General features: G+C 47.4%; 1 protein-coding gene across 1 annotated transcript in view; it reads left to right on the forward strand.

Moving 5' to 3' along the window:
* Positions 1-25,595, forward strand: part of ADAM12 (ADAM metallopeptidase domain 12) — a 2,563,649-nt gene that overhangs the window by 2,367,628 nt on the left and 170,426 nt on the right. Inside the window, exon 20 of the mRNA XM_085606237.1 lies at positions 6,611-6,719. Within this exon, the coding sequence (XP_085462363.1) occupies positions 6,611-6,719 (109 nt within the window). The remainder of the gene's footprint in view (positions 1-6,610; positions 6,720-25,595) is intronic.

Genomic DNA, 25,595 nt, shown 5'->3' on the forward strand with positions numbered 1-25,595 from the left:
ATAAACACGTTCATAATACAAAGTGTACGTGTTTTCGCGCATTCCTTCTAACTAAATAAACACATCAAAACAGCCACCGCAACAACACAACACAGGTCTGGGGTCAGAATCTGCACAATTCATTAGTTTTGCTCAACTCTGCCTTTACAATTCCACTGGAATGTTAGTCTCACGAACTTTGTGGATCAGGTATTTTTAACAAAAGAGCTCTTTCCAAATAACTAAATAAAAAATAAAATGATCTGTGCCTTCTTTAAAGTTCCCTTATAATGAATGCATAATACACAATGGCTTTTGATCTGAACACCATCAAGTGAGTTTAGCTTCCATTTCGGAGTTCAATATTGCTTAAATGCCAGCTTCATTAGAATGATCTCTTGGAAATTATAAAGATGCATCCCCTCAAACTACAATACCTAATTTAATAGGCTAGCAGCTTCAGGAAAAAAATCAATATTTATTTTAATCGAGGAGGAGCCTAGCGCGCAACCAAGATGGCCGCGTAGGTGCGAGGCTCCCGAGGACCTCCGCGACCTCCTGAATTAATCCTGGCGATATCCTGTCCTTGTTGAGGGGACTGTGTTGGGGAACCGGAGCTGAGGCGCCACCTGCTTTTTGGGCTCGAATCGGACCCCGAACGCCGGTGGGAGCATCGCTTGAAGGTTGCGGCCTTCTCCTCGCCGGCCCCCCGGATTGGAGTAGTGGGACGATCCGGGGACAAAGTGAATAACAGCGGCGAGCGGGGCTGGGCGACTCGCGTACCCCGCACTTTCACTTTCGCTTTTGCGCCCTCCTGGCTCTCAAGCGGGGTCGGGCTGCGGAGCGGGGTGCGGTGGTGTGGCCTTGTCCAGGAGCCCGGTTGACCCGCCGGCGGTGGGTTGACCCGCGGTTCGGTGGTCGCCCCCACCCCCCCCCTGGCACCCGTGATTTGGTATAGCGGCCCGTTTGGGGAGCTTGGCACGACGGTGGAGAAGCCAGCATGTCCACCAAACAAGATGGCGACCGGGCGAAGGTGAAGACGACCCGTCGTGGCACGGCGCACCAGGCTAACAGTATGGACCGCTACACGCTCCAGAAGGGTTCTCCGGAGACATCGCGTGCATCCCCGGTGGGCCCGACGGAGGCATCTGCTCATCCGGTGGATCTGACCCTCCGGGACGTCATGGGCGCCATCGCAGAGATGAAGGCCTCGGTGGACCAGCGTTTCGACACCTTAGCGCAAAAAATAGACTCGGTCCTGGTGGATGTGAGCCTTGTGAGGGCAGACTTGTCCAAAACGAACGACCGAGTCGACTCCCTGGCCCACACCACAACGAGCCTCACGACAGACGTGGTGGCCCTCCAGAAGGAGGTGCGCCGGCTTGGCCAGGCGAGCGCCCTGATGGACCGGCGACTGGAGGACTCCGAGGGTCGGGCCCGGAGGAATAATGTCCGTATTGTGGGGGTGCCGGAGGGACGAGAGGCGGAGGCGGCGGATCTTTTCGTGGAAGAGTTGATCCAGACCCATCTCAAGCCCCGGGGGCTGAGTAAGTTTTTTGCGGTGGAGCGTGCTCACCGGGTCCCCGGGGGCAGACCTAAGACTGGTGCCCCGCCGCGGCCTCTCATTGCCCGGATTTTTAATTTTCGGGACAGGGATGCTATTCTCCAGACCTCCAGACAACAGGGACCGGTCAAGCTTGACAACATGGAGATACATTTCTACCCAGACTTTACGCCGGCGGTCCAGAAGCAGCGACAGAGCTTTCTTGGTGTTAAACGTCACCTAAGAGACCTTAACCTCAAGTACTCAATGCTCTTTCCAGCTAAGCTGAGGGTAGAGGTGGATGGTCGCACGCACTTCTTCGACCGGCCCGAGGCGGCTGGGGACTGGCTGGACACTCTGCCTGGAGATCGGGGCCGGGGGGGCGGGGGGGGCGCGGCTGGCGAGGAGGGCCCGCCGGATCAGAATTGAGGGGTGACTGAATAGGCCTTGCTCTGGACGTTGTTCCTTCACCATTTATTGATTGCGTATGTTCCCCTCCTATGGAGGTCGTGTGGGGTCTGTTGGGGGCTTCCCTCCTCCTCTGGGGGACTAGTTAGTATTTAGCTATGGGGCGACAGGCACACTGCACTTTGGGGGGGCTGTCTGGGCTCATGCAGGGGTGCAGGGAGGGGGGAGTTCTGTTGGGACCGGGGGGTGGGGGGGGTGTGTTGTTTGTTAGCACCGCAGGGCAAACCCGCTACTATGTTGTTGTTTTTAGGATGCTCGATGGGGGACGACCGATTGTTTCGACGTATGATGGGGGGTAGGGATTTGACTGTGTTGTCATGGAATGTTAACGGCCTGGGGGATAGGATTAAGCGTGGTGTGGTCCTGCAGTACTTAAAACGTATTTCACCAGATGTTGTCTTCCTGCAGGAGACGCACCTTATAGGTAACTCCTTTCATGCAATGAATCGGCGGGGATATCGTTTGGCGGCCCATTCCGGCTTCACTTCGGGCTCGCGGGGGGTGGGTATTATGATCAAGAACTCGCTCCCGTTGGAGATTGATGAGGTGCGCCATGATGAGAGGGGACGCTACACGGTTCTAGTGGGAAGAATGGAGGGCAGAGTGTTTATCTTTGTATCAGTGTACGTCCCGCCTGGGTTACAAGCCACCACATTCGCGGACCTGGGGCGCCTCCTTCTGGACCTTCCGAGTGGCCTGCTGGTGGTTGGAGGGGACTTTAATGCGGTAGCCTCTGGGTCTATGGATCGCCATCCCCCCAGGGACCTCCCCCGGGCACAGGCGTGGCTGCCCGGCCTTCTGGACACGCTGGGCCTGGTAGATTGCTGGCGATTAAAGCATCCCGCATTGCGACAGTACACTTTCCACTCGGGTGCCCATGGTAGCCTCTCGCGGCTTGATTACATCCTTGTCCCGGCGGCCCATGCAGGGAGGGTGGGGGAGGTGCGCCATCTGGCGCGGGGTATCTCAGACCACTCCCCATTGTTGTTGCATTTCGATGTCTTCCCGAGGGGGGATGGCAGGGTGGCCCCAATCAATGCATGGTATTTGCGCGACCCCACCATTCGTGCCGATTTGATCAAATCCTTACAGCGATATTTCGACGAGAATGTGGGGTCGGTCTCTTCGGCCATCTCCCTGTGGGAGGCTTTCAAGGTAGTCCTTAGAGGGGAGACCCTCTCCTTTATCTCCCATGCCCGGCGGCGCGAGCGGGAGGAGGTGACCCGGGTAGAGGCCGAGATTGCAGAACTGGAGGGTGACCTGGGGAGCGGGGTAACAGACGCCAAGTTGCATGTTCTACACTTAAAGCAGGCGGCCTATCGGGCCCTCGTTACGGAGGCGGCCAGGGGCCTCAGTAGAGAGCAGCAGGGGCGATTGTATGATGTGGGTGATAAGGCTGGCAAATTGATTGCGTGGTTGGATAGGAGGGAGAGAGCGAGCCGCGTGGTGCCTTTGATTGAGAGTGTTGATGGTGCGCGTGTCACTGAGCCGGAAGCCATTGTCTCCTGCTTCGCGGATTATTTCCGCGAAGTCTACTCCCCGGTTTCCCCCTGCTCGGAGGAAGATTCCCATGCCCTGCTTCGGGACATCGCCCTGCCCTCCCTTACGGTGGAGGACAGGGATTCGCTGGACGCCCCTCCCACCTCGGACGAAATTGCCTTGGCTATTCGCTCGGTTGCATCCGGCAAGGCCATGGGCCCCAATGGTATTCCCATCGAGCTATACAAGCTACGCCCGGATGTGTTGGCGCCCCACCTGCGCGCGATGTTCCTGGCGGCCCACTCGCAGGGTTCCCTCCCGCCGGACCAGCGTCTGGCCACAATTGTGGTGATCCACAAGGAGGGGAAGCCCCGTGAACGGGTCACATCCTATAGGCCGATTTCGCTCTTGAACGCGGAGCCCAAAATCCTCGCCAAGGTGTTGGCCAACCGGTTGGTTGGCGTGGTGGGCGATTTGGTCCACCAAGACCAATCTGGCTTTATACCGCACCGCAACACGGCGCTCAATCTGCGGCGCTTACACGGGGTGCTCGCGCGTGTCCCATTTGTGCGGGAGCCGGCCATCTTGGCGTCCTTGGACGCCACCATGGCGTTTGATACGCTTGAATGGCCATACATCTGGGCGATGCTGGCGAAATTCGGGTTTGGCCCGGGTTTCATTAGCTGGGTCAAACTGCTATACTCGGGCCCATTGGCGCAGGTGGTAGTGAATGGGCGAGTCTCGGCCCCATTCGCGCTGGGGCGGGGTACGCGACAGGGTTGCCCCCTGTCGCCTCTCCTGTTTGCCCTGGCCCTGGAGCCCCTGGCGGAGTGGCTGCGGTGGCACCCTTCTATCCGTGGTCTCCGCTGGACCCCCGAGCATGAGGACCGTGTGTCCCTCTACGCTGACGATATCCTTCTGTATCTCGCCTCCCCGCATAAATCACTGATCGTCCTGGTTGATGTTTTGCGCTCATTCGGTCGCAACTCAGGCCTGGTCATCAACTGGGCGAAATCCTGTGTCTACGTGCTTTCCGGGGAGGCTCCGGTCCTACCACGGGACTGTCCGATCCAGATTGCCTCTCAAGGTTTTCGGTACCTGGGTATCTATATCACTCTTGACCCGGAGGCCCGCTATGAACGGAATTTGCTACCCTCCCTCCAGCGCTTGAGGGAGGACGTGGTGCGCTGGCGGCGTCTGCCGCTCTCGCCGCTCGGCCGAGCGGCCTTGTTTAAAATGATGTCCCTGCCGCGCTTCCTCTACGCCCTCCAGAATACTATGGACTTGGTCCCGGCACGCTATTTCCGTGAGGTGGAGGGCCTCCAGCGGCGCCTGTTCTGGGACGGGAGGCCGCGCATTGCTCTGGCTAAATTGACGCTCCCGTGGTACGATGGGGGGGTCGCCCTCCCGGACATTAAACGGTATTACTGGGCCTCCCAACTAGCTGCAATTAATCATGGCCTTTACGGGCCCGCCTTGAACCCGGCATTTGAGATGGATAAGATGCTCCTACCCGGTGGCGATTACAATCGCGCGGTCTACTCTGGCGCGCCCGACTCCCGTTTGACGGGACCGACGCGTGTCATGGTACGTGTCTGGCACGCGGCTAATGCAGCTATGGGGTGGAAGGACCGTTTGACCCGGGCGTCTCCGCTGTATGCGTCTGAGAGGTTGGGCTCCCTGTGGACGTCGAAGGGCTTCGCGAAGTGGGACACGATCGGAATCAGCACGGTGGGAGATCTCTGGACGAGGGGGGGATTCAAAACTTTTGAGACGCTGCAGGCGGAGTTTCAGCTGCAAGGCAGTGAGTACTTTCGGTACCTACAAGTCCGCCACGCGCTGGGCTCCGTCTTCCCGGATGTCGCATCCATTCCGGAGTCTTCCCCCCTGGAGGACAGAGTGCTGGATGGCCATGTACCGGACAGCACGATCTCCCTCATATACAAAAAACTGATCAACGATAGATCGTGCCTGCTGACTAGTCTCCGCGAGGCCTGGGTTGCCGACGGGCTGGAGCTGGACGACGAGGATTGGATTTCCGCGGTGGCCTCTCCGAAAGAGGTGGCCATCCCGGCTCGCCTTCGTTTCGTCCAGCTCAAGATCCTTCACCGGGTGTACGTGACGGGGCCAAGGCTTCTGCGTATGGGTTTTGCTGGTGACGGAATGTGTAAGCGTGGCTGTGGTGCGTTGGCGACTTTCATGCATATACTGTGGGAGTGCCCGAAGGTGGAGCGATTCTGGCGTGGTGTGCATGAGGTCCTGCGTGTGGTGACGCGTGTCACGCTGCTGCCTGAAGCGAGGAGATGCTTGCTGAATGTATGGGAACCGAATGACTATTCGGTCCCGCAGACGCGGTGGGTGACTCTGGGATACATGATAGCTAAGCGTGACATTGCTCAATTGTGGGGATCCCAGAGGCCCCCTGCGGTGTCGGCCTGGAAAGAGCATATGGATTGGTGTATGTTTCGTGAAAAGGTGGTGTATGTGGCGAGGGGTAAGCCTGGGGCGTGGGTGAAACTCTGGGGCCCCTGGAACGCCTACCGCGGGGGTATTTGTGAGCCACCACTGCTACCGGCTGCCTCGCCTGCTCCGTCTCCCTAGACTGCCCCCCTCCCTCGGCCGCGGGCGCGCGGTCCCCCAGTCCCTGATCTACTCCCATTCCCCTCCTCAGAGTTCTGCTGCTGGTTTGGATCCCCCACTTATGGAGCACGTGCTGTCACTTTGGATTGCGGGTTGCCTTGCGGGTGTGGTTTTTTGGTGTTGTTTTGTTTTAAGAAAAGGAAACCGTACTGTGGGCTTGGAGCTGTGTGGCCTGCACCATCGACTACTCCTGTTTCACTGCTCTGCACTGCCGAGAGACTTTTACTGTATCTATGCAATATGCTTTTGTCATTCTAGCGGCCGGCCGGGTGGTTGTAGGCCCATACCTGTAACTTTTACAAACTGCAATAAACGGTTTCAAAAAAAAAAAAAAAAAAAAAAATATTTATTTTAATCTTGCAAAATCATTTGATCATTTAGACTTTTTTGTGCTCCGATCAGTTTGTTAGTTATGAATGATCTCTTCAAAGACTTTCTTTCAATAGAAGTTAAATACTAATTAAGAATATTTTAATAAACTAGTATAAATTTACATTGTAGATCGATGGGCCCTACAAGGTCTTCGCGTTCAAGTGAGCTACCTCGGGACCATGACAGAAGACTCAGGAAAAAGTTATCATTCAAGCCCGAACAAATACAAATGAGTAAGGTAAGCACATTACTTAGACTTGTGAACAGGTAGGGCAAAACCGATACTTGTGCCCCTACAATCAGCTGAACATTTTTGACATTACTTGTGTAAGTAAAATGTATTGACTTATGGGAGATCATTTGGAATCTAGTAGGGTAGGAGGAAATATGAAACACAATCTACATATTTAAGGAAAATACTAACAGAAAAAGGGTGGATGGTGGCTAGATAATCTCCCACAAAACCCTTGCCAGAGAAATATGCATAGGTGGGCCAGAGTCAACCTTGACATACTTTTGGGCATCCTTAGTAGCAGGAGTAGAGCTCACAGATCAATCTAAACATGGGGTTTGGCAATGTAAACATCAATTCAAAAGGGAATGCAGATAAACTAATAAAGAACCTTTATCTAAGCTAAGGAGGTATTGAAAAAGTAAAGGTGCTTTAACTTTAAAAAAGATGATGTAACAAAACAGAAAAATCACAACACGCGGGGTTTATTACGAAAGCTAACTGTTATAATGGACGTCCATGGGGCCCAACCTATGTTTCTGGGAAAGAACATTTGTCAGGATCCACGGGTGTCACGGCAGTTCTTTTTTTTGCTGAATTGGGATTAAGTGATATGCAGGCAGTAAATGGATTAACCCATCCTGGCATTTCTGGCATGAGCCAGTGAAATAGTTGTATAATACTTGGTGCTTTAAATGGTTGGATCAGGTTCCAAGGCAGGGAATATACAGAGTGGAAGCCCTTGGACACAGCAGGTTACAGACATTAAAGAAATCCTGGCCACTCAGGCTCATGCATTAGTCAGTGCAATATATAAGGTCATTTAAGCATGCTGTGACTTCACTCGGTCAGATCTCTAGTGAACAAAAATACGAAGATTTGAATTTTCCAACATGTTCATCTTAACACTCAGTGCAAACAGATTGGTTCCATTACATTGGGTAATCCAGGACTTGTGATTACATTTAGCACTCTGGAAAAAGCCTCAGCGTGGTAGATAAAAGGCTCAAGTGGCAAGAACAGGATACTTAGTCATCAAATACTCTAAGAGGCATTCCTCACTCGGTTCTTGATTTGAGAGTGCAAAGAATCCAGACCTCTACCTCGGGTAATGGGCGTAAGAGGAGCCAAAAGAGAGGTGATCAGCTTCAAACTGGGTTCAGCTTAAGAATTTATAATTCACCCGTAAGGTAGGCCTTAAAGGCCAATAAGGTAGAGTGCATGGTATTTAAAAAGTAGGACCTATATATGTCCTGGAAGCTAAAATCCTACAAAGAAGCTTTTCACCGTGACAACACAGGCCATCTCATAGAAAAACACTGGATTACAGTATAACAATTTATAATGCTTAACTTTAGTTTGGGAGCACCTCGAACATCCAAGGACTCGTTTTAACAGTAAGTTAAAATCCAACTTACTTCGTCAAGTCGTAATTGATATTACTATTTCAGAAATGAAACTTTTAGAAAGTTGTAATTTCTCTGCCTCAAAAACAAAAAGAGTCACTCCATCCTTAGAAACTTCTTTCTTACCCTTAAGATGTTCTGGGAGGCAGAACATTTCTTTGAATAAACCTCACCCACCAGGGTTTCCCCTTGGTGGCATGCTTCTCCATTGGGTTCTTCCCGTTCCGCTGTTTAACGGGCCTGCTACAACCTACGAGTATGTAGGAGGACTGATGGTATTAGACTATTCCAGATGAAAAAAGATAGGAGTGGGGGGGGGAGGGTTTTCCAAGAGGAATTAAAAATACCTGGTTAGTAGGAAAGATACTATTTATTCGCACCTCTATCTGATGTAATTATAAAGTGGGGAAAAAGGAAACTCAATGGGATAATGTCCGTGGGTTTCACTGGTCAACATGTTTGAAGCCATACCCCAAAGCTTTTCTTCAGGACCAAGAATATCTACTTCCTGATACCACTACTGTTATCTTGAAGTTCACTGCATGCTGATTAAAAACAAGTAAATATCAAAACAAACAGCACCTAATTGGTGTTATTTCTCCGAAATCTGCAAAGGTACATGAAGGGATGGAGTTAGTAAAACATGGCATGATGGCCATGTTGCAGCTATTATGCTTAATAAACACTACACCATTGTGGAACGTGTGATATATTTTCCTGCTAAACTGAGCACTAGTGATACTGTAGATCCGTGAGGCACAGAAGCATATACAAATACAGACACAAACACACGCATATCTCTGTTTATCGTGATTGACAAAAAACCATACATGTTATAAGCTGTGATAAGGCATCATGAGTCCAATACGGGTGAGAGGGACGCCTGTAGTCACACTCTGTGAGAAAAGGAAATGTCATATTGAGCGTTAAACAGTCAGACGTATCCATGAGGGAAAAGGACAGAAAAAGGCTCCACTGTACTTACTCTGTCAAGGCTGCTCCCTCACTCAAGTAACATGCCTGCCCGTGGCTCTGAGGATGCCTGCGGGTCGTGCCGGCACTAAATCTGAAGGAGCCAGTCAGACTTTTTTTTTTCTTTTACAATTGTGGAAACAGTTTTCTTAAAAATGTTTGCTTAAAACATTTTTTTACTACACACACGCACGCACACACACACACACACACACACACGCATATGCAAAAAGAAATTATTGCAGGGTCCCAGGGAATATTTTCGTTCAGGCCCCCTTTGTGTGTCTTGAGCCTGAAAACGCATCTTCTGGTTCTTTTTCAAACAAAAGTGATTCCTGGCTCTCTTGTTGATTGGAATTCTCTTACAGTACGATTGTGTTCCATGTAGTGTACTGACATCTTTGTGGTTGCGTGACTGCATCTGAGATTGATGCTGTGTTCACAGATTCTAGTCTTAATTTTATATGTGGGCATTTTTACGTAATGTAAATTACAAGGGCACCTGATCATGTACGCTACTAGTTGGGAGTTGCAGTTTTGTGAAATGTCGTAGTTCTTAGGTAGCGTGTTGTTAAATGTAATAATTTTGGTTGTCTTGGTGAGGTTACAGACACTGCAACTACCACAAAGGTGATGGCCTTTTATTGGGGTAATGAAACCTTGATTTGCTCTTATTTTGTTGGTTTTACATGGTCGTGTATGTACCAGCATGTCACGTTGGCAACATCACCTCTTGAACTCGAATATGGGTTTTGGAAATTTTAGGGTTTCGCCATTAAGTATGCGCCAGTGTTTGTTTAGAATTTTGCTCACTTGGTTAGGTGCGCTACTGTAGTTTGTGATGCATATTGAATTTCTTTTGCTTTTGGAGGTGGGATTTCTAGTAGTGCCTCCCTGTGGTTGTTTCTGGCTCCTTTCATAGCATTTGATTGATTTTGTGAGGGTAGTTCCTTTCTTTCAACTTAGAGGCCAGACCCTCGGTGTGTCTTTTATAATCGCTCAGTCTTGTGCAGTTGGGTCTCACTCTCAAAAATTGAACAAAAAGGCAGATTTTCCTTGAAGTGTCTACGATGGAAACTGTCAAAAGAAAGCAAACAGTTCTTAGCTGTAGGTTAAAGTGGGTGGTCGTTATCAGGGTCCCCTCTTCAGGAGGTGCTGTTTAAGTCCAGGAATACTAGTTCTATTTTTGAAAGAGTATGTGTGAATTTCAGGAATTCATTTTGCTGTTGAGCCATCTTAAAAAGTCCAAAGCTGTTTCTTCATCACCCTGCCATATTATCAATACGTCATCAGATTTAACGCTTCCATAGTTATTTGTATGATGTATTGATTGTTTCGGCTTAAGATTTTATGTTTCTCAAGGTGATGCACATAGAGTCCAGCTATACTCAGCGCAAAGGTGCTGCCGATGTTGGTCCCCTGCTTTTGTAAGTACAAAGTTTCTTTGAATTTAAAGACATTTTTGGGGTGCGTGGTCTCCCCGTGCTGCTAGATGGCCGTGCAGTAGGCAAGATCTGCCGGGCGAGTCTTTTATCCGACTGAGAGCCTTGCATTTGGAGCACCCATTTGCTGCATCGACCTGCGGAATACACCTGCGGGTATCGGCGGCCATGAGCGGGAGACCGTTAGCTGGAGGAGGACTGATTTCACAGAGCCCACAGGTGCGGCCTCATGCAGACGGCCGCGGTCTAGTGGAGACACAGCTTGCGGTGGCAGAGGACCGCGCTCCCGGGCTGCCATCTACGTGGAAGCCTGAACTAGAGACACCCGCGCCCGATTGCCTGCCAGTAGGAGCGCCACAACGCTGTAGCCCAGTGAGGTGGGTGCGCTAATGAACGGGGGGCGTGACGAGTGGTGCCCAGGAGAGCCGCGCCCCACCAACAATGATCCCTGTGGGGCTAGCCTGGGTGCGGCCATCACACGCTGCTCTCCTTCGTGGTTGTATCGGAGAGAGAGGCTCTACACCTGCCACCAAACCGAGCCGGAGAGATTGAGCCCTTGCCTTCGGCTGGCGCGGGTGGGAGGATGAGACCGGCTATGTAGGCTTGAATGAGTCGCAGGCCATTTGTGCAGGGCCCACCAGCCTGAAAGTCCATCCTCTGCATCAACCCCCCAAAACAAACTCACATACTTGCTGCACAGCGCTAGTGGCCCCGGGAAAGATAGCAGATGGGACTGTATTTGGGGGGCGAGACCCTGTGCAGCAACATTATTCTGGCTGGCACCACGGGCACGTTCTATGGTGCACGGCTAGGCTCAGTGGGGGATTGTGATACCGGGACTGGAAGAATTGCACCATCAGGCGGCCCTGGGTGCTGCACCTGCAACATCAAGTCACCAGCTGCCTGTCCTCCGCCACTGCAACCATGGGCAAACATGAAGGGAGACAAACCAAACTGTCCTGTGAGAGAAAGCACAGTGCTAGACAGGCGGAGCATACAGTGGGCAGTAGAACTGTGCCTGACCGCGCGTAAGACTCAGGTGAAAAAGAGTTGGGCCTAAAAGAATTACTCCTGGAGGTCAAAATGATCCTAAAAAATATCGACGCCAAGCTGGACTTATTCATGTCCCATCGAGACAAGATCAAAGGGAGAGTGGATGAGCACGATCCCCGTATAGATCAGCTAGATGTTTCGGACATCAATGACAATCAGGCAGTAACAAAAGAACAACTACTGCGCATGGACAAAGTTCTGGAACTTATCCACCTCAAGAACGAAGACCTTGTAGCCCGCTCGAGACGAAACAACGTTCACATCGTGGAAGGTGCCGGAAAGCACGGCGATTGCGAGAATAGAGGACTTCGTGGACTCCATGCTCAGAGATCTCTTTTGAGCTGAGCTGTCATCAGTCTTCATTCAGTAGAAAGGGCCCACATATTCCTTGGCCCCAGGCCCCCTCCTGGCGCCCCCCCACGGCCCATCGTGGCACGCCTGCTAAACTACAAGGACCGCAAAACGGTACTCAGGCTGGCAAGGGAAAGGGGACAGATCCAGTACATGGTTGACAAACTGTCCTTTTATCCTGACTTCACGGTGGCTGTTCAGGCTGCCCCGAGGGACCTTTTACCAGCAGGCCAGCGTGCAATACACTCTCCTTTACCCAGCCAAGCTAAGGGTCACACAAGATGGCAAGACTCAGTATTACATGGACGCAAAACAGGCCCTCAAATATGCCAAGCAGAAAATAAAATCGGAGAGATGCCCAGCGGGCTCACCACATTCTTTGGGGGAGGCACGCCTGAGTGACAATGACTTGTAAATAAGTTCTGTATCCACTAGTACGTGATGCATAAATAGCTAGCATACTGTCGTAGGAATGCCACTTTGATAGCTGTTTCATTCTATGTAGTTAATGCAGAATAAATCTAGGTTTTTGGATGCATAGGCTCGGGCAGGTGCTTTACACTGGGCTCTCGCTTTCTTCTAGAAATATTGCTCACTTCCCCGGTTTCTTGTCACAATTGGGTCACCCAAATACAAACAAACCCGGCCACCCAGCCTTTATGGTGGGTAGTTAGTTCGGCAACACCATGCTCCCAAGTGATTATTACCTGATAACAATGTTGTTGGGCTGGGGGGCATCACAACCTGATTGGGGGGTTGGTGTCGGAGGGGGAGGGGGGAATGTGTTCCTTCTGTTGCTAATTTGTTGGGGTGGGAGGGGGGTAGACATGCTTGTTTTTTGTCGTTGGCCTACACTTGCAGACAGCTACCTAGACGTTGACTCCTATCATTGATCCGTATTTCATGCAACACCCATATATATTAGAGTATGTTCTCACTAGTGCAGAGGTATCTTTCCAATTCTCCAGCGCTGTAATAAATTGCCACAGTTAAGTTCCTCATGTGGAATATACATGGGCTAAATGACGGCAGGAAGGTGCGGCTCGTACATGCATATTTGATCATATGCCACATTGACATATGTGTACTTCAAGAAACACATTTATATAGGGAAGGTCTCCTCAACCTGTTGATGCGGGTGTGGGGGATGTCGTACACCTCTACCTACTCTAACTACAGAAGAGGGATCTGCATCCTTATACGCAAGGGTGATGCTTGGAAAACGTCCCTATGTATCAGCGATACTGATGGCAGATACATTATATTAGCAGGCACACTGCACAATCACCATATAGCGCTGGCCATGGTTTACAGACCAAATGTGGACGATCATAAGTTTTTCACCAAAGTATGGCACTTGATCACTGATACAGGCTCTCGGACAGGGATATGGGGCGGGGATTTCAACATCCCACTAGATGACATGTTAGACAGGCGGGGCTGTACTAGGCGCACGCACCCAGCAGCAGCATCCACTCTACATGCAATCATTACGAATAACCATCTAGTTGACATCTGGCGGGCAACACACTGGGAGAACCGGGAGGGCACCTGCTTATCTTTGCAACATAAAGCCTGGTCCAGGATTGATTTCTGGCTAAGTACTAAAGATGCTATCACAACAGCAAGACGGTTATGGTATACCTTTGCCTGCACACCGTTTGTCCCAAATGTCTTTAGATATGCTCACTCTTTTGGGTCAACCGAAAAAAAACAAATCTAAACATAAGCTAAACAAAGTAAGGAGCACAACCAGAAATATTTATGAGAAAATAGGAAGATTTCTTACACATCATAATGTCTTTAGACAAATTGTAACACAAGTCTTGACAGCAAACAATCATATAGTACACAATGTTCTTTCAGATTGCTTTTCATCAATTTTATTTATAATTTTCCAAATAAAAACAAGACGACATGTCCAAGATGAACAATTGTGTTACAATTTGGCTAAAGACATTATGATGTGTAAGAAATCTTCCTAGACTCTCGTAAATATTTCTGATTGTGCTCCTCACTTTGTTTAGCTTAAGTACTAAAGATGCACAACAGTGGACGCGATCGGGCACACACCTCCCACATACGCTATCAGATCATGCTCCGGTGTTACTAACCATACATCCCCCACAAGCCCTGCTGCACGCCTTTGCGTGGCACCTCCCTACAGGAGTCGTACGCGATACTGCCTTCTGAGCAGAAATACATGCAGCTATATGTTAATATTTCGAGCTAACCACAGGATCAGTAGGCTCTCCCTCTGTGCAGTTGGACGCATTTAAATCCATCCTACGTGGCGTCTGCATAGCTAAACAGCATAGCATATTAAAATCCATTTAGGGCACGCTGTCAAAACTAGAAAATGACATCACTGCCCTGAAATCTGACTTCTTCCACACTGATGATCCGGACACGTTGGTCTGTATCCGGGGAAAAATTGTCTACATATCAAGAAGAAGCTCATCGCGAAACACATTTTTTAGATAAAGACACCCAGGCCCGGAACTATGGGGAGAGAGACAGACCTGGTAGAACTCTAGCTCGTCTCCGACAAAATCCGCACGCCTCCACCTATATCCTCGCCCTCTCAGACTCTGAGGGCCGAAGCCATTCCTCTCCTGTTGACATTTTGCGGACTATGGTCACCTTTTATGAGCATCTGTACTCTACCACTCACGTGGCGGGTGCTGCTGATCTCCATTAATATTTAGAGTTGTTACAACTGGTTTTGCTATTGGATGCGCAGAGGGAATTTTTGTATTGCCCAATCATGATTGAAGAAGTACACCAAGCAATTGCGGGTCTTGCTCCTGATAAGGCCCCTGCCTCGATGGCCTGCCCGTCGGCTTCTATAAAGAATTTCTCAACTCCTTGCACCCAAACTTCTGGACATGTATCAAGACTCTATAGAATCCGGCATCCTGCCCCTCTCCTTGAGAGAAGCAGTCATAATCATGCTCCTTAACCCCGGTAAACCGGCCGACCAATGTGATTCATACCTGCAACTATCACTAATAAATACTGATAACAAAATATTCGCCACATTGCTGGCCAACCGCCTACAACTTCTATACCAGTAATGGTCAGACCGGATCAGTCCGTCTTTATCCCTGGCAGATCAACAACCCATAATCTCTGCAGGTTATTTGCAGCTATGCACTATCTACACCCAGACACAGCCGCAGCTGTCGTGCTCCTAGACGCGACTAAAGCCTTTGATTCTTAAGAATGGACCGATCTATTTCTCTTATTGCAGAGACTTGGATTGTGCCCCTGCTTTATAGCGCAAATATATTTATTATACACATTACCCACTGCCCAGATACGCCTAAATGCCCATACTTTTTGCAATTGCCATGGAGCCCTTGGTAGCACAGCTACGGCAGCACCATGCAAATAGGGGGTTAGATTTTACATCCCATGGGCTCTTCAAGCCGATGATGTTGCATTGTACATTAAAGACCCGGAGACCAACTTGGGCCCTCTGATATGTTAGGTGGTCCGTTTTGGCGGCATCTCTGGAATCCAGGTGAACTGGTCAAAATCTATACTTTTTCAAGTCACAGAAACGATGACCTCCATTGTCACGGATTACCCATTACAGTGGGCCACGGGTCCAGTTAAATACCTAGGTGTAATGATAAGCAGGAACGTTGAGGAGCTCTGGCAGTGCAACTTTGGCTGTAGCAGCGAATTTCTGTTTGGTCTAAACTTCCTTTATCTATGGCAGGACAAATCGCCATTGCTAAAATGGTAGTGTTACCTACATTCCTCTATCTGTTTGTGAACATTCCATTCTAGCTCACCATTAGTTTTTTTAAGCGGAGCCGCTCTAACTTAATTACGCTAATATGGCTGACAAGCAGCCGTGGGTGAAATATGAACTTTTTACATTACCACAGTTGCAAGGCGGATTAGGCGCCAGGGATTTTGATCTCTACGCCCTTTGCTCCCAAGCACACCTTCTGCATTACTGGACCCACCCCACACCCTTCCAGCCACACGTCACCAATGAGATGGACAGAGCCTAACCTTGGCCTCTGACCAAAGCGCTGTTTCTACCATATAAATCGTCTGCTCCAGATATCGACACTACACAATGTATGCACTGAGCATGGGGGGGACTCGGGAGGCGCTCAGGCGTTGCACAGCTCTATGCCCCGTCGGTTTCTGTGGCCAACCACCCCAAGCTACCCTCCTTGCAGGACAAAGGCGCAATCAACCACTCACAACAATTAGGCATAAGCACCTTCGCAGACCTATACCCAGGCGGTTGCTTCCTTGACCTCTCTGGGAAGGAGTTGGTACCACTGGATGCTCTTCTCTAGTACCAGTTACGAGCTACATGTCATGTGCCACATAACAATTTCCCTGCCCTCCCCCCCCAAGACTCTACAAGCCCTGGAGCACACATATATCACCTCCTCACAACATAAGATGATAATAGCCATATACAGACACATGTAGCAGACCGCACCAGTGACCTCTCCAACGACGCGCAAGGCCTGAAATGCAGATCTAGCAATTAGCGTGACGGACACACAATGGTCGTTCTGTTGTAGTCAGCTGGAGATGCTATCTCCCAATTACTGATTTTACAGATTTACACAGGCTATACCGCACACCGGCGCAGTTATTCCGAATGGGGTTGATTCCGATGTCAACGCTGCTATGCACCACATTCAGACTTTATCCAACTTGCTTGGCATTGCCCTGCCATTACGGCCTACTGAGGTGAGGTCTGCCACATAATAAAGGAGATCACGGGAGGGCCTGCCAGGTTTACACCATTAGGTGGGCTGCTGGGGTATGTGGGGGAGGTCGCCTGGGAATGTCCGAAGTTGGTAATGATACAGCTCCTCCCAGCAAAACAAAAGGGGAAATCGTGAGCTTCCAGATCTCAAGATTGGCTAACAGACATTGCATATTGCCAAGAACAATTGACTGCATACTGGGTGCTGAGATATATGGGAACCATTTATAACTTATCTCAGATGCCGTCACACCAGACCTGCTGTAACAACCATAGATAGAACACTCCCTGGCGCAGAATAGGTGTAGTCTACATGCCGTCACCCAAACATCGCCAAATATACATGATAATGTGCTGACTGCCAATTTTTGGGAAAGTATTCTTGGGGATGTGGAGGGAGGAGGGATACCGAGAGGCGCAAAAGCCAGGCAGGAGAATATGTTTTTTTAGATCATTTAACTGTATAATGTTAATGATTTGCAGCACTTTCGCAGTGTATTATTACCGATCGTCCAGGAGTGGACATTTGCATGTAAATGGCCATGTTATGTTCAATTAAATAAAAATATATTATTTTTAGTTTGTGCCCTTTTGCAGAATTCCATGACTACATTACACAGAGTCTGATACTCCCAATCTACTTCAAATAGTACATCCTTGATAATATTGAGGGGTTCATTGTGTGGGAGATTCATTTATATGCTGGTACACACACGACCACATAAAACCAATAAATAAGAGCAAATCAGGGTTTCATTACCCCAATCAAAGGACATCTCCCTTGTAAGAGTTGCAGTGTCTGTCACCTCACCAAGATAACCCAAATGATTACATTTAACAACAACACTACCTGGGAATTACGACATTTCACTAACTGCAACTCCCAACTAGTAGTGTACATAATCAAGTGCCCTTGTAATATACATTATATAGGGATGACCACACATAAAGTTAAGACCAGAATCTGTGAACACAGCAGCAATCTCAGATGCAGTCGCGCAAACACAAATATGTAAGTACACTACATGAAACACAATCATACTGTAAGTGACCTGAACAAGTGAGCCAGGAAACACTTTTATTTAAGAAAGAACAACGATGGGCTTTCAAGCTCAAGACACACATAGGGGGCTTAAACGAAAATATTCCCTGGGGCCAGTTCATGTGATACCATGCAATAATTTATTTTTTACTAAAGAAATCTACCTACGCTTGAATGCATTAGGTCCTGAATATAGTACACAGTTTGTTATAAGAAACATGGACAAAGCAGTTCCTCTACTGCCATTGATTTTAGTTGTATTATTATTTCTTTACAACTTGCCTACCAGGATTTATATAATAGGGTGCTGATGCCAATTTGCGGTAACATCATGACGTTTATTATTAAAATGCGTGGCAGCATGTCTTTAGTTCTTGCTTCCTGGCGCGTTTCGGCGAAATGCCTTAATCATAGGTTCAGAGGTAAAAAGGTGCAGGTGCTTTTCAATCATGCTATCACGTGGCCATGAGACACTTTACTACGAGTCCCACAATGCATTTGATATTCTTTTCTGTGCCGTGGTAATGATTTTCAATGTTACTTAATAGTTTACTTAAACCACAGTCCAAAGCCAGTTCTTTTCACTTCAGTGCATTGTCAATAAAGTGCCACGTGCAAAATCAAGTCTTAAATTGCATTTTCAACCAACCTCTTATTTGGACTTGCTGCATATTAGTATTTTCTCCAAACGTGAAGTGCCCGGAATTGCCAGGGAAAGGTGATTGCCTCTCCCATCTCCCTTTTCTCGCCCGAACACACCAGGTTAATCCTTAGTATCAGGCTGAATCCTTTTTCTGGTGTGTAGAAGCAAGCGGGTCATGTCCCCCTCATCAAACATCCAAAGCAAAGCCTCTGTCGATAGGACAGGGGCCTCCAACCCTGCAGGGCGGCCTCAACTGCGGGGACAGAGCATCCCGTTAATCAAACACAAACATGAGACACATTCAATTTAAGACTTGATTTTGCACTTGGCACTATATTGACAATGCACTGAAGTGAAAAGAACTGGCTTTGGACTGTGGTTTAAGTAAACTAATAAGTAACATTGAAAATCAGTACCACGGTGTGGAAATATGGATTTTTATATATAAATATATTATTTTTAGTTTGTGCCCTTTTGCAGAATTCCATGACTACATTACACAGAGTCTGATACTCCCAATCTACTTCAAATAGTACATCCTTGATAATATTGAGGGGTTCATTGTGTGGGAGATTCATTTATATGCTGGTACACACACGACCACATAAAACCAATAAATAAGAGCAAATCAGGGTTTCATTACCCCAATCAAAGGACATCTCCCTTGTAAGAGTTGCAGTGTCTGTCACCTCACCAAGATAACCCAAATGATTACATTTAACAACAACACTACCTGGGAATTACGACATTTCACTAACTGCAACTCCCAACTAGTAGTGTACATAATCAAGTGCCCTTGTAATATACATTATATAGGGATGACCACACATAAAGTTAAGACCAGAATCTGTGAACACAGCAGCAATCTCAGATGCAGTCGCACAAACACAAATATGTAAGTACACTACATGAAACACAATCATACTGTAAGTGACCTGAACAAGTGAGCCAGGAAACACTTTTATTTAAGAAAGAACAACGATGGGCTTTCAAGCTCAAGACACACATAGGGGGCTTAAACGAAAATATTCCCTGGGGCCAGTTCATGTGATACCATGCAATAATTTATTTTTTACTAAAGAAATCTACCTACGCTTGAATGCATTAGGTCCTGAATATAGTACACAGTTTGTTATAAGAAATCATGGACAAAGCAGTTCCTCTACTGCCATTGATTTTAGTTGTATTATTATTTCTTTACAACTTGCCTACCAGGATTTATATAATAGGGTGCTGATGCCAATTTGCGGTAACATCATGACGTTTATTATTAAAATGCGTGGCAGCATGTCTTTAGTTCTTGCTTCCTGGCGCGTTTCGGCGAAATGCCTTAATCATAGGTTCAGAGGTAAAAAGGTGCAGGTGCTTTTCAATCATGCTATCACGTGGCCATGAGACACTTTACTACGAGTCCCACAATGCATTTGATATTCTTTTCTGTGCCGTGGTAATGATTTTCAATGTTACTTAATAGTTTACTTAAACCACAGTCCAAAGCCAGTTCTTTTCACTTCAGTGCATTGTCAATAAAGTGCCACGTGCAAAATCAAGTCTTAAATTGCATTTTCAACCAACCTCTTATTTGGACTTGCTGCATATTAGTATTTTCTCCAAACGTGAAGTGCCCGGAATTGCCAGGGAAAGGTGATTGCCTCTCCCATCTCCCTTTTCTCGCCCGAACACACCAGGTTAATCCTTAGTATCAGGCTGAATCCTTTTTCTGGTGTGTAGAAGCAAGCGGGTCATGTCCCCCTCATCAAACATCCAAAGCAAAGCCTCTGTCGATAGGACAGGGGCCTCCAACCCTGCAGGGCGGCCTCAACTGCGGGGACAGAGCATCCCGTTAATCAAACACAAACATGAGACACATTCAATTTAAGACTTGATTTTGCACTTGGCACTATATTGACAATGCACTGAAGTGAAAAGAACTGGCTTTGGACTGTGGTTTAAGTAAACTAATAAGTAACATTGAAAATCAGTACCACGGTGTGGAAATATGGATTTTTATGATCAGTTATGTCCCCTATCTTGGACCCCAACGGTTTCATGTATAAATCAAAGTACATGTATGTTCCCTCCAGTTCCAGTTATGAAGACGCAAACACATGTGCGTCCACCGCCAACATGTCCTCTTTCAGATCCGCCATGAATGGGTCGGATATTCCATTCCTAAGTATGAAAGGCCACCGGCTTTATATGGTTCATTTATCCCATTTTTCAGTCCAGGCGAGTAGGCCCTGATTCTGCCATTAAGCCTTTTCCTGCCTTCTGCCTCTGAAAGCTCCAGTCTGAGCTCGCATCTGTATCCATGAACTTTGTCCTACTCCCTGCGCGGCTAACTGTGCCTGACTCCAGCCTGTTGCCTGCCAAAAACTCTATTTCACCTTGTGATTATCTGCTCCGCTCCCTATCCAATGCATTCCTGTCTAGTAGTTTGAGTAAACATTCTTCCAGCCACCGAGCAAAGGGCCCGGCTTCTCTGTCTTTATGCAAGTAATTCATAGCCCTGTTACTATGGAAGATTTCTGCCCTCGCATCTAGTGTAGACACTTAGACGCTTGTACACGCACTCACAGTCAGTATAGAATAGATTTTGTTCGAAAGACCTTTCTTTTTGGATAACATAGTTCTTTAAACATAGGATGTTAGATATGATTTGGGATTAGGTTGACTTGACCCCCCAGACTTCTGTCTCCACATGTAGAGCTAAATGTCAAGTCCCCTTCACCCCCTAGTTGCACGTCAATCACACGTCATGCTGCTGCGCGCGCATCTCTGCCGAATATTTCTGCTGACATTGCAAAATTCTTTCATGGAACCACCCTATTGTGACATCATACCTGATGACGTTCTTTAAGTTACGCCTAGTTACACCCACTTTAGTTACGCATGTATGTGTTATCAATTGTTACGCCTCCCGCATCTGTTTCACTGTAATGCCTATTGTATAAAAATGATTACTTGTCAATAAAGTTGGTCCTTCACTTCCTGAACCTTCGTGGTGATGGAATATGGAGTCCTCAATTCGAATTGATTTTGGAATAAAGCCCGTTCCGAACCTCTAATACCACGGATTCTGCCTCTTATTTTTCTGAGCTATTATTATTAATTTTCCGTATCAAATTAAGTTCCGGTAATTAAATTATTTACCACATATATGGCGCCCGAACAGGGACACTTTCTCATCTCACGCGCCGGAGGTGCGTTGCAGGCCCGGTCTCCTGCCACAGCTGGACGGACAACAACGCGTACCCACAGGATTTCCTGTATCTCCCTCCTGCCGAGCGGGGGTAACTGAGGCTGCGATCAACACCCAGACGAGGCGGTGAGAAGTGCGAAGTATCCCGACCAGAGCCTAGCTGAGAGAGCAAGATCCGAGGTATACAGAGGCCCACCAGTTTCCGAGGTTCCGAAGTTTCGAGTCGAGTCCAGTCCGGTTCAAGTCCAGTTCAGTTCAGTTCCGAGGCCTTCCGTTCCGAGCTACCCGGTGAGTACCATTATCGGGGAGGCGTTCTGACGTGCACATAGTTTGTGCCGGTCAAGACGGGTTTGGGTACACAAATCCGGTCTGCACTGTTTCAGCAGTGTATCTGTACTGTTTAGCAGTATATCAAGTATGTCTAGTATATAATTCAGAATCACTTAGTTAGTGCCGAGTATTATGTTTAGTGATTAGTTCCCTAAATGGCCATCATCATCATTGTTGTTCATTAAATGTTAAATGTTTTAAATACGTTCTGCATACTGTGGTGTGAATGACTGTTCATTATTGTGTTTTGCTTTATTAAACGTGTTCAAAATTAGGTATCAGATCAGTTCTCAATATGCCGCTCTTTTCGAAATTAAGACAGATCAAAACTAGAAAAGGGGTACTCGAAGAAGCTGTTCCCATTCCTCCTAGGGACACTCCAGGGTACTTCATGTATCATAAACATGGCCTAGACGCCATATTATTTCTTGATTTATGGGTGGACTACACCAAGGAATTACCAGAAAGTCAGAGGTGGCCCGCAGCTGGGACCTGGGATGCAGATTGCATCATGAAAGTAGAAGAAGAATTATGGAAAAAGAAAGCTAGACAGTCACAGAAAGATGCCATTGAATTATGGCGTAAAGAATCATATAGACGTACAGAAAAAGCGCTCAGACAGGAAGAGAAAAGTAAGGAGAATTCAAATAAAGTTCGAGAAAGTCTATTAATTGAAGAAGGTACTCGAGTAAAAGCAGAACAAACAGACAGACAAAGAAATGCCCTTATGAATGGTATGTATCCTCTTCTGGCCGAAGGGTTACCTAAGGCTACTCCGGAGATACCAAAAGACTTGCCACCCCCATTGTTTCCGATAAAAGTACATCCCAAAGGGCATCCCAGAACCGCAGAAGATGTTTTTCTTTCCTCTTATTTAGACGACGCAGCTCCCGAGTATGCTAATACTGCGCCACATAGACCGCCTGCCGAGGGGGTTCAACACCAAGACCCTCCTCCGTCTGTACCTACGCAACAGCAAACCCCGACACAAGTTCCGGCAAGCACATCTGTTTCTACATCTGTATCCACACCTATGGTTGCTATATCACGTTCAACAAATCCTTTCACACCCAGCACCCCAGGTGGTGCTACCGGAGGTACATCAAACATTTTTTCCACGCCACCCAGAGCAAATAAACTTTCCTTTCAAGAATCAGCCCACCAACGTACGCCCAAACTAGTAACTCCCAACACGCTCAAGGAACTTCTAATAGATTGTAGATATGACCCTGTGCCCGGAAAAGGGGACGAAATGGTGCTGGCATCATTACGTATCCGACGAGCTGCAATATATTTAGGGAAGATACCAGGAATGACCGCACATTTAGAAAATATATATCACTTTGTCCAGTCAGGGCGAGATTCTGAGAGTATTAACAGAGCCATGGAGTACCAAAAAGTGGAAATACAGGGGGAACTGTTACGTTTCCTCATAAACTGTGTGATCAGAAATCAAGACCGACCAGGGGTAAATCCGGAAGAAATGCAAATTCTTACCACATGGAGTAAGAATATATCAGAGGGGAGACATGATAAACGATCATGTATAGTAGCTATGTGCCGAAAGATCCGCAAAGAAATAGAACGAATACACGAAGAAAGATTAGCAGTAGATGAACATGAACAAACCGAGGACGAGGAAGAATTAGAACTGCCCACAGGACAGTTAGAAACCATGGCCTATGTAGGTAGAGGAAGATCTTGCAATAATACTAGATGCTTTACTGATCCGATACGTCCGATACGTCCAGATAATAGCCGAAAATTCCAAGCTCCTATAATAAATATAAGGTCCCCCGAACATTCGTTCCAAGCCGCTGACAAATTACTTCGAGAACGAAGGGGTTATCATATACTCGATTCTATGGACGAACAAGAATTAGCCAGGTCCGCCGTTCACTGGGTTGATAGTCCCGGAAAATATAGTGATGATACACTAGCGCACACATTTTTGAACCTCACCCCAGATGAACAGCGTTTAGCTGGTATCTATATGATTCAACAACTCCTTATATTATATAAAAGCCAACACTCCGATCCCGGTCCCTTACCTGATATATTGACTGAATTACTCACGAATAAATGGAGAGGTTCAGGTACTGAGTTAATTAGAGAAATACTAGAATCCAGAAAGCAGTACATTCTTTTTGTATGTCCCGAACATGTCTCACTACCCATCAAGGAAAGAACGACGTATTATATGGATAGACAGAATCCCTTACGCGAAGTCCACCCGATAAAAGGCGAGGACAATCAGTTTAAACGTGTGTTTGTATACACACCCATATCCAAAATAGAACTATTAGAAATGAAGAAAGTGGTACCCAGTCATGACAAAGACCCAGCGGGTTTCCACCGTGAAATCAAAGATATGTTACTCATGGGAGAATATACCTACCCTGACATTATGACAATATTGAAGGTATTAATGCCTGCGGGCATTTACGAAAAGCTCAAGGAAAAGGATTGGGAGGTGGGAGACCAGAAGATAGATTGGACAGCATTAGAAAACGAAGAAAAAGCTCGAGGTCCAGGTTCAGGGCTTGGGGAAAAGACCAAAACACTACCAGGTCTACTAGTACAGGTACTGCCACGTTTATTAACTACGAAAAAGGAAGACTGGGGTGCAATCTCAGCCTGTAAACAAAAATCAGATGAAGACACTAGTGATTTCTATTCCCGATTTGAAAAATGTTTTGGTATAAATAGTGGAATAAAAGCAAGTAGCGAGTCGTATCCACATCTGTTTGTGACAAAATTGGTTGAAAATGCCTTGCCCCAAGTTAAGAATAGAGTATTGAAGTTCGAGAGTACCTGGCAAGGTAACACTCCGTCACAAATGTTACAAATGCTACAGTACCATCACAATAGAATTAGAGAGGAACAAGAACATGAACAAAGACGCATGAAAGACACGAAAATGAAAATGCTAGTTTCCCAGACAGTTCCAACTGACGGTCATAAAAAGGGTATGACACAGTCCAGTGTTTCAGCAGGTCCTGTAAAAGGGACATGCAACTATTGTAAACAGCCAGGTCATTATGTACACGATTGTCCCGTTTTAAAACATAATATGGCCATAGGTAACACAAAAGAAAGACCACAACCACTTAGACAGGATCAGAACCAACAAGGAGCCCCGCAGCATGCACAGTCCATGCCAGCTCCGCAACAGTCTATGCCTGCTCCACCACCGCAGCCTATTGCTGCCACACAAACAACCACACGACAGATGTATCAGACCGCACAGTATGACTATCCTGATTATCAACGATACTCATGAAGCAGCCTAGAGAGGGAAGTTGGCTTACCCCTTATTGAGGTCCCTGTAGATCAAGAAGGACCTTATGTACACAGTGAACTATTAGGCCAAGATAGAAAATTCTTACTTGATACAGGGGCAAGCCGAACAACAATAAAACGTAGTGAAGTTCCAGGGGCACCCCTCTCAGGCTCACAGAATATTTCCCTTGGTTTTTCAGGAAAACCTATCATTAACGAAGTATCACAGCCTCTTCCACTTACGATTGGTCCCTTGACACGAACTACAGATTTATTGCTTACTAAATCATGCCCAGAAAACCTGTTAGGTATAAAAACATTGAAAGCTCTAGGAGCTATAATATGTTGTTCTCCGGAAGGAGTAAGATTGTTTTTACGTGATTTCAAAGGGCACTATGTGTCCCGAGAC

This window comes from Triturus cristatus, chromosome 1_2 (genome assembly GCF_964204655.1).
Source record: "Triturus cristatus chromosome 1_2, aTriCri1.1, whole genome shotgun sequence".
Classification (NCBI taxonomy): Eukaryota; Metazoa; Chordata; class Amphibia; order Caudata; family Salamandridae; genus Triturus; species Triturus cristatus.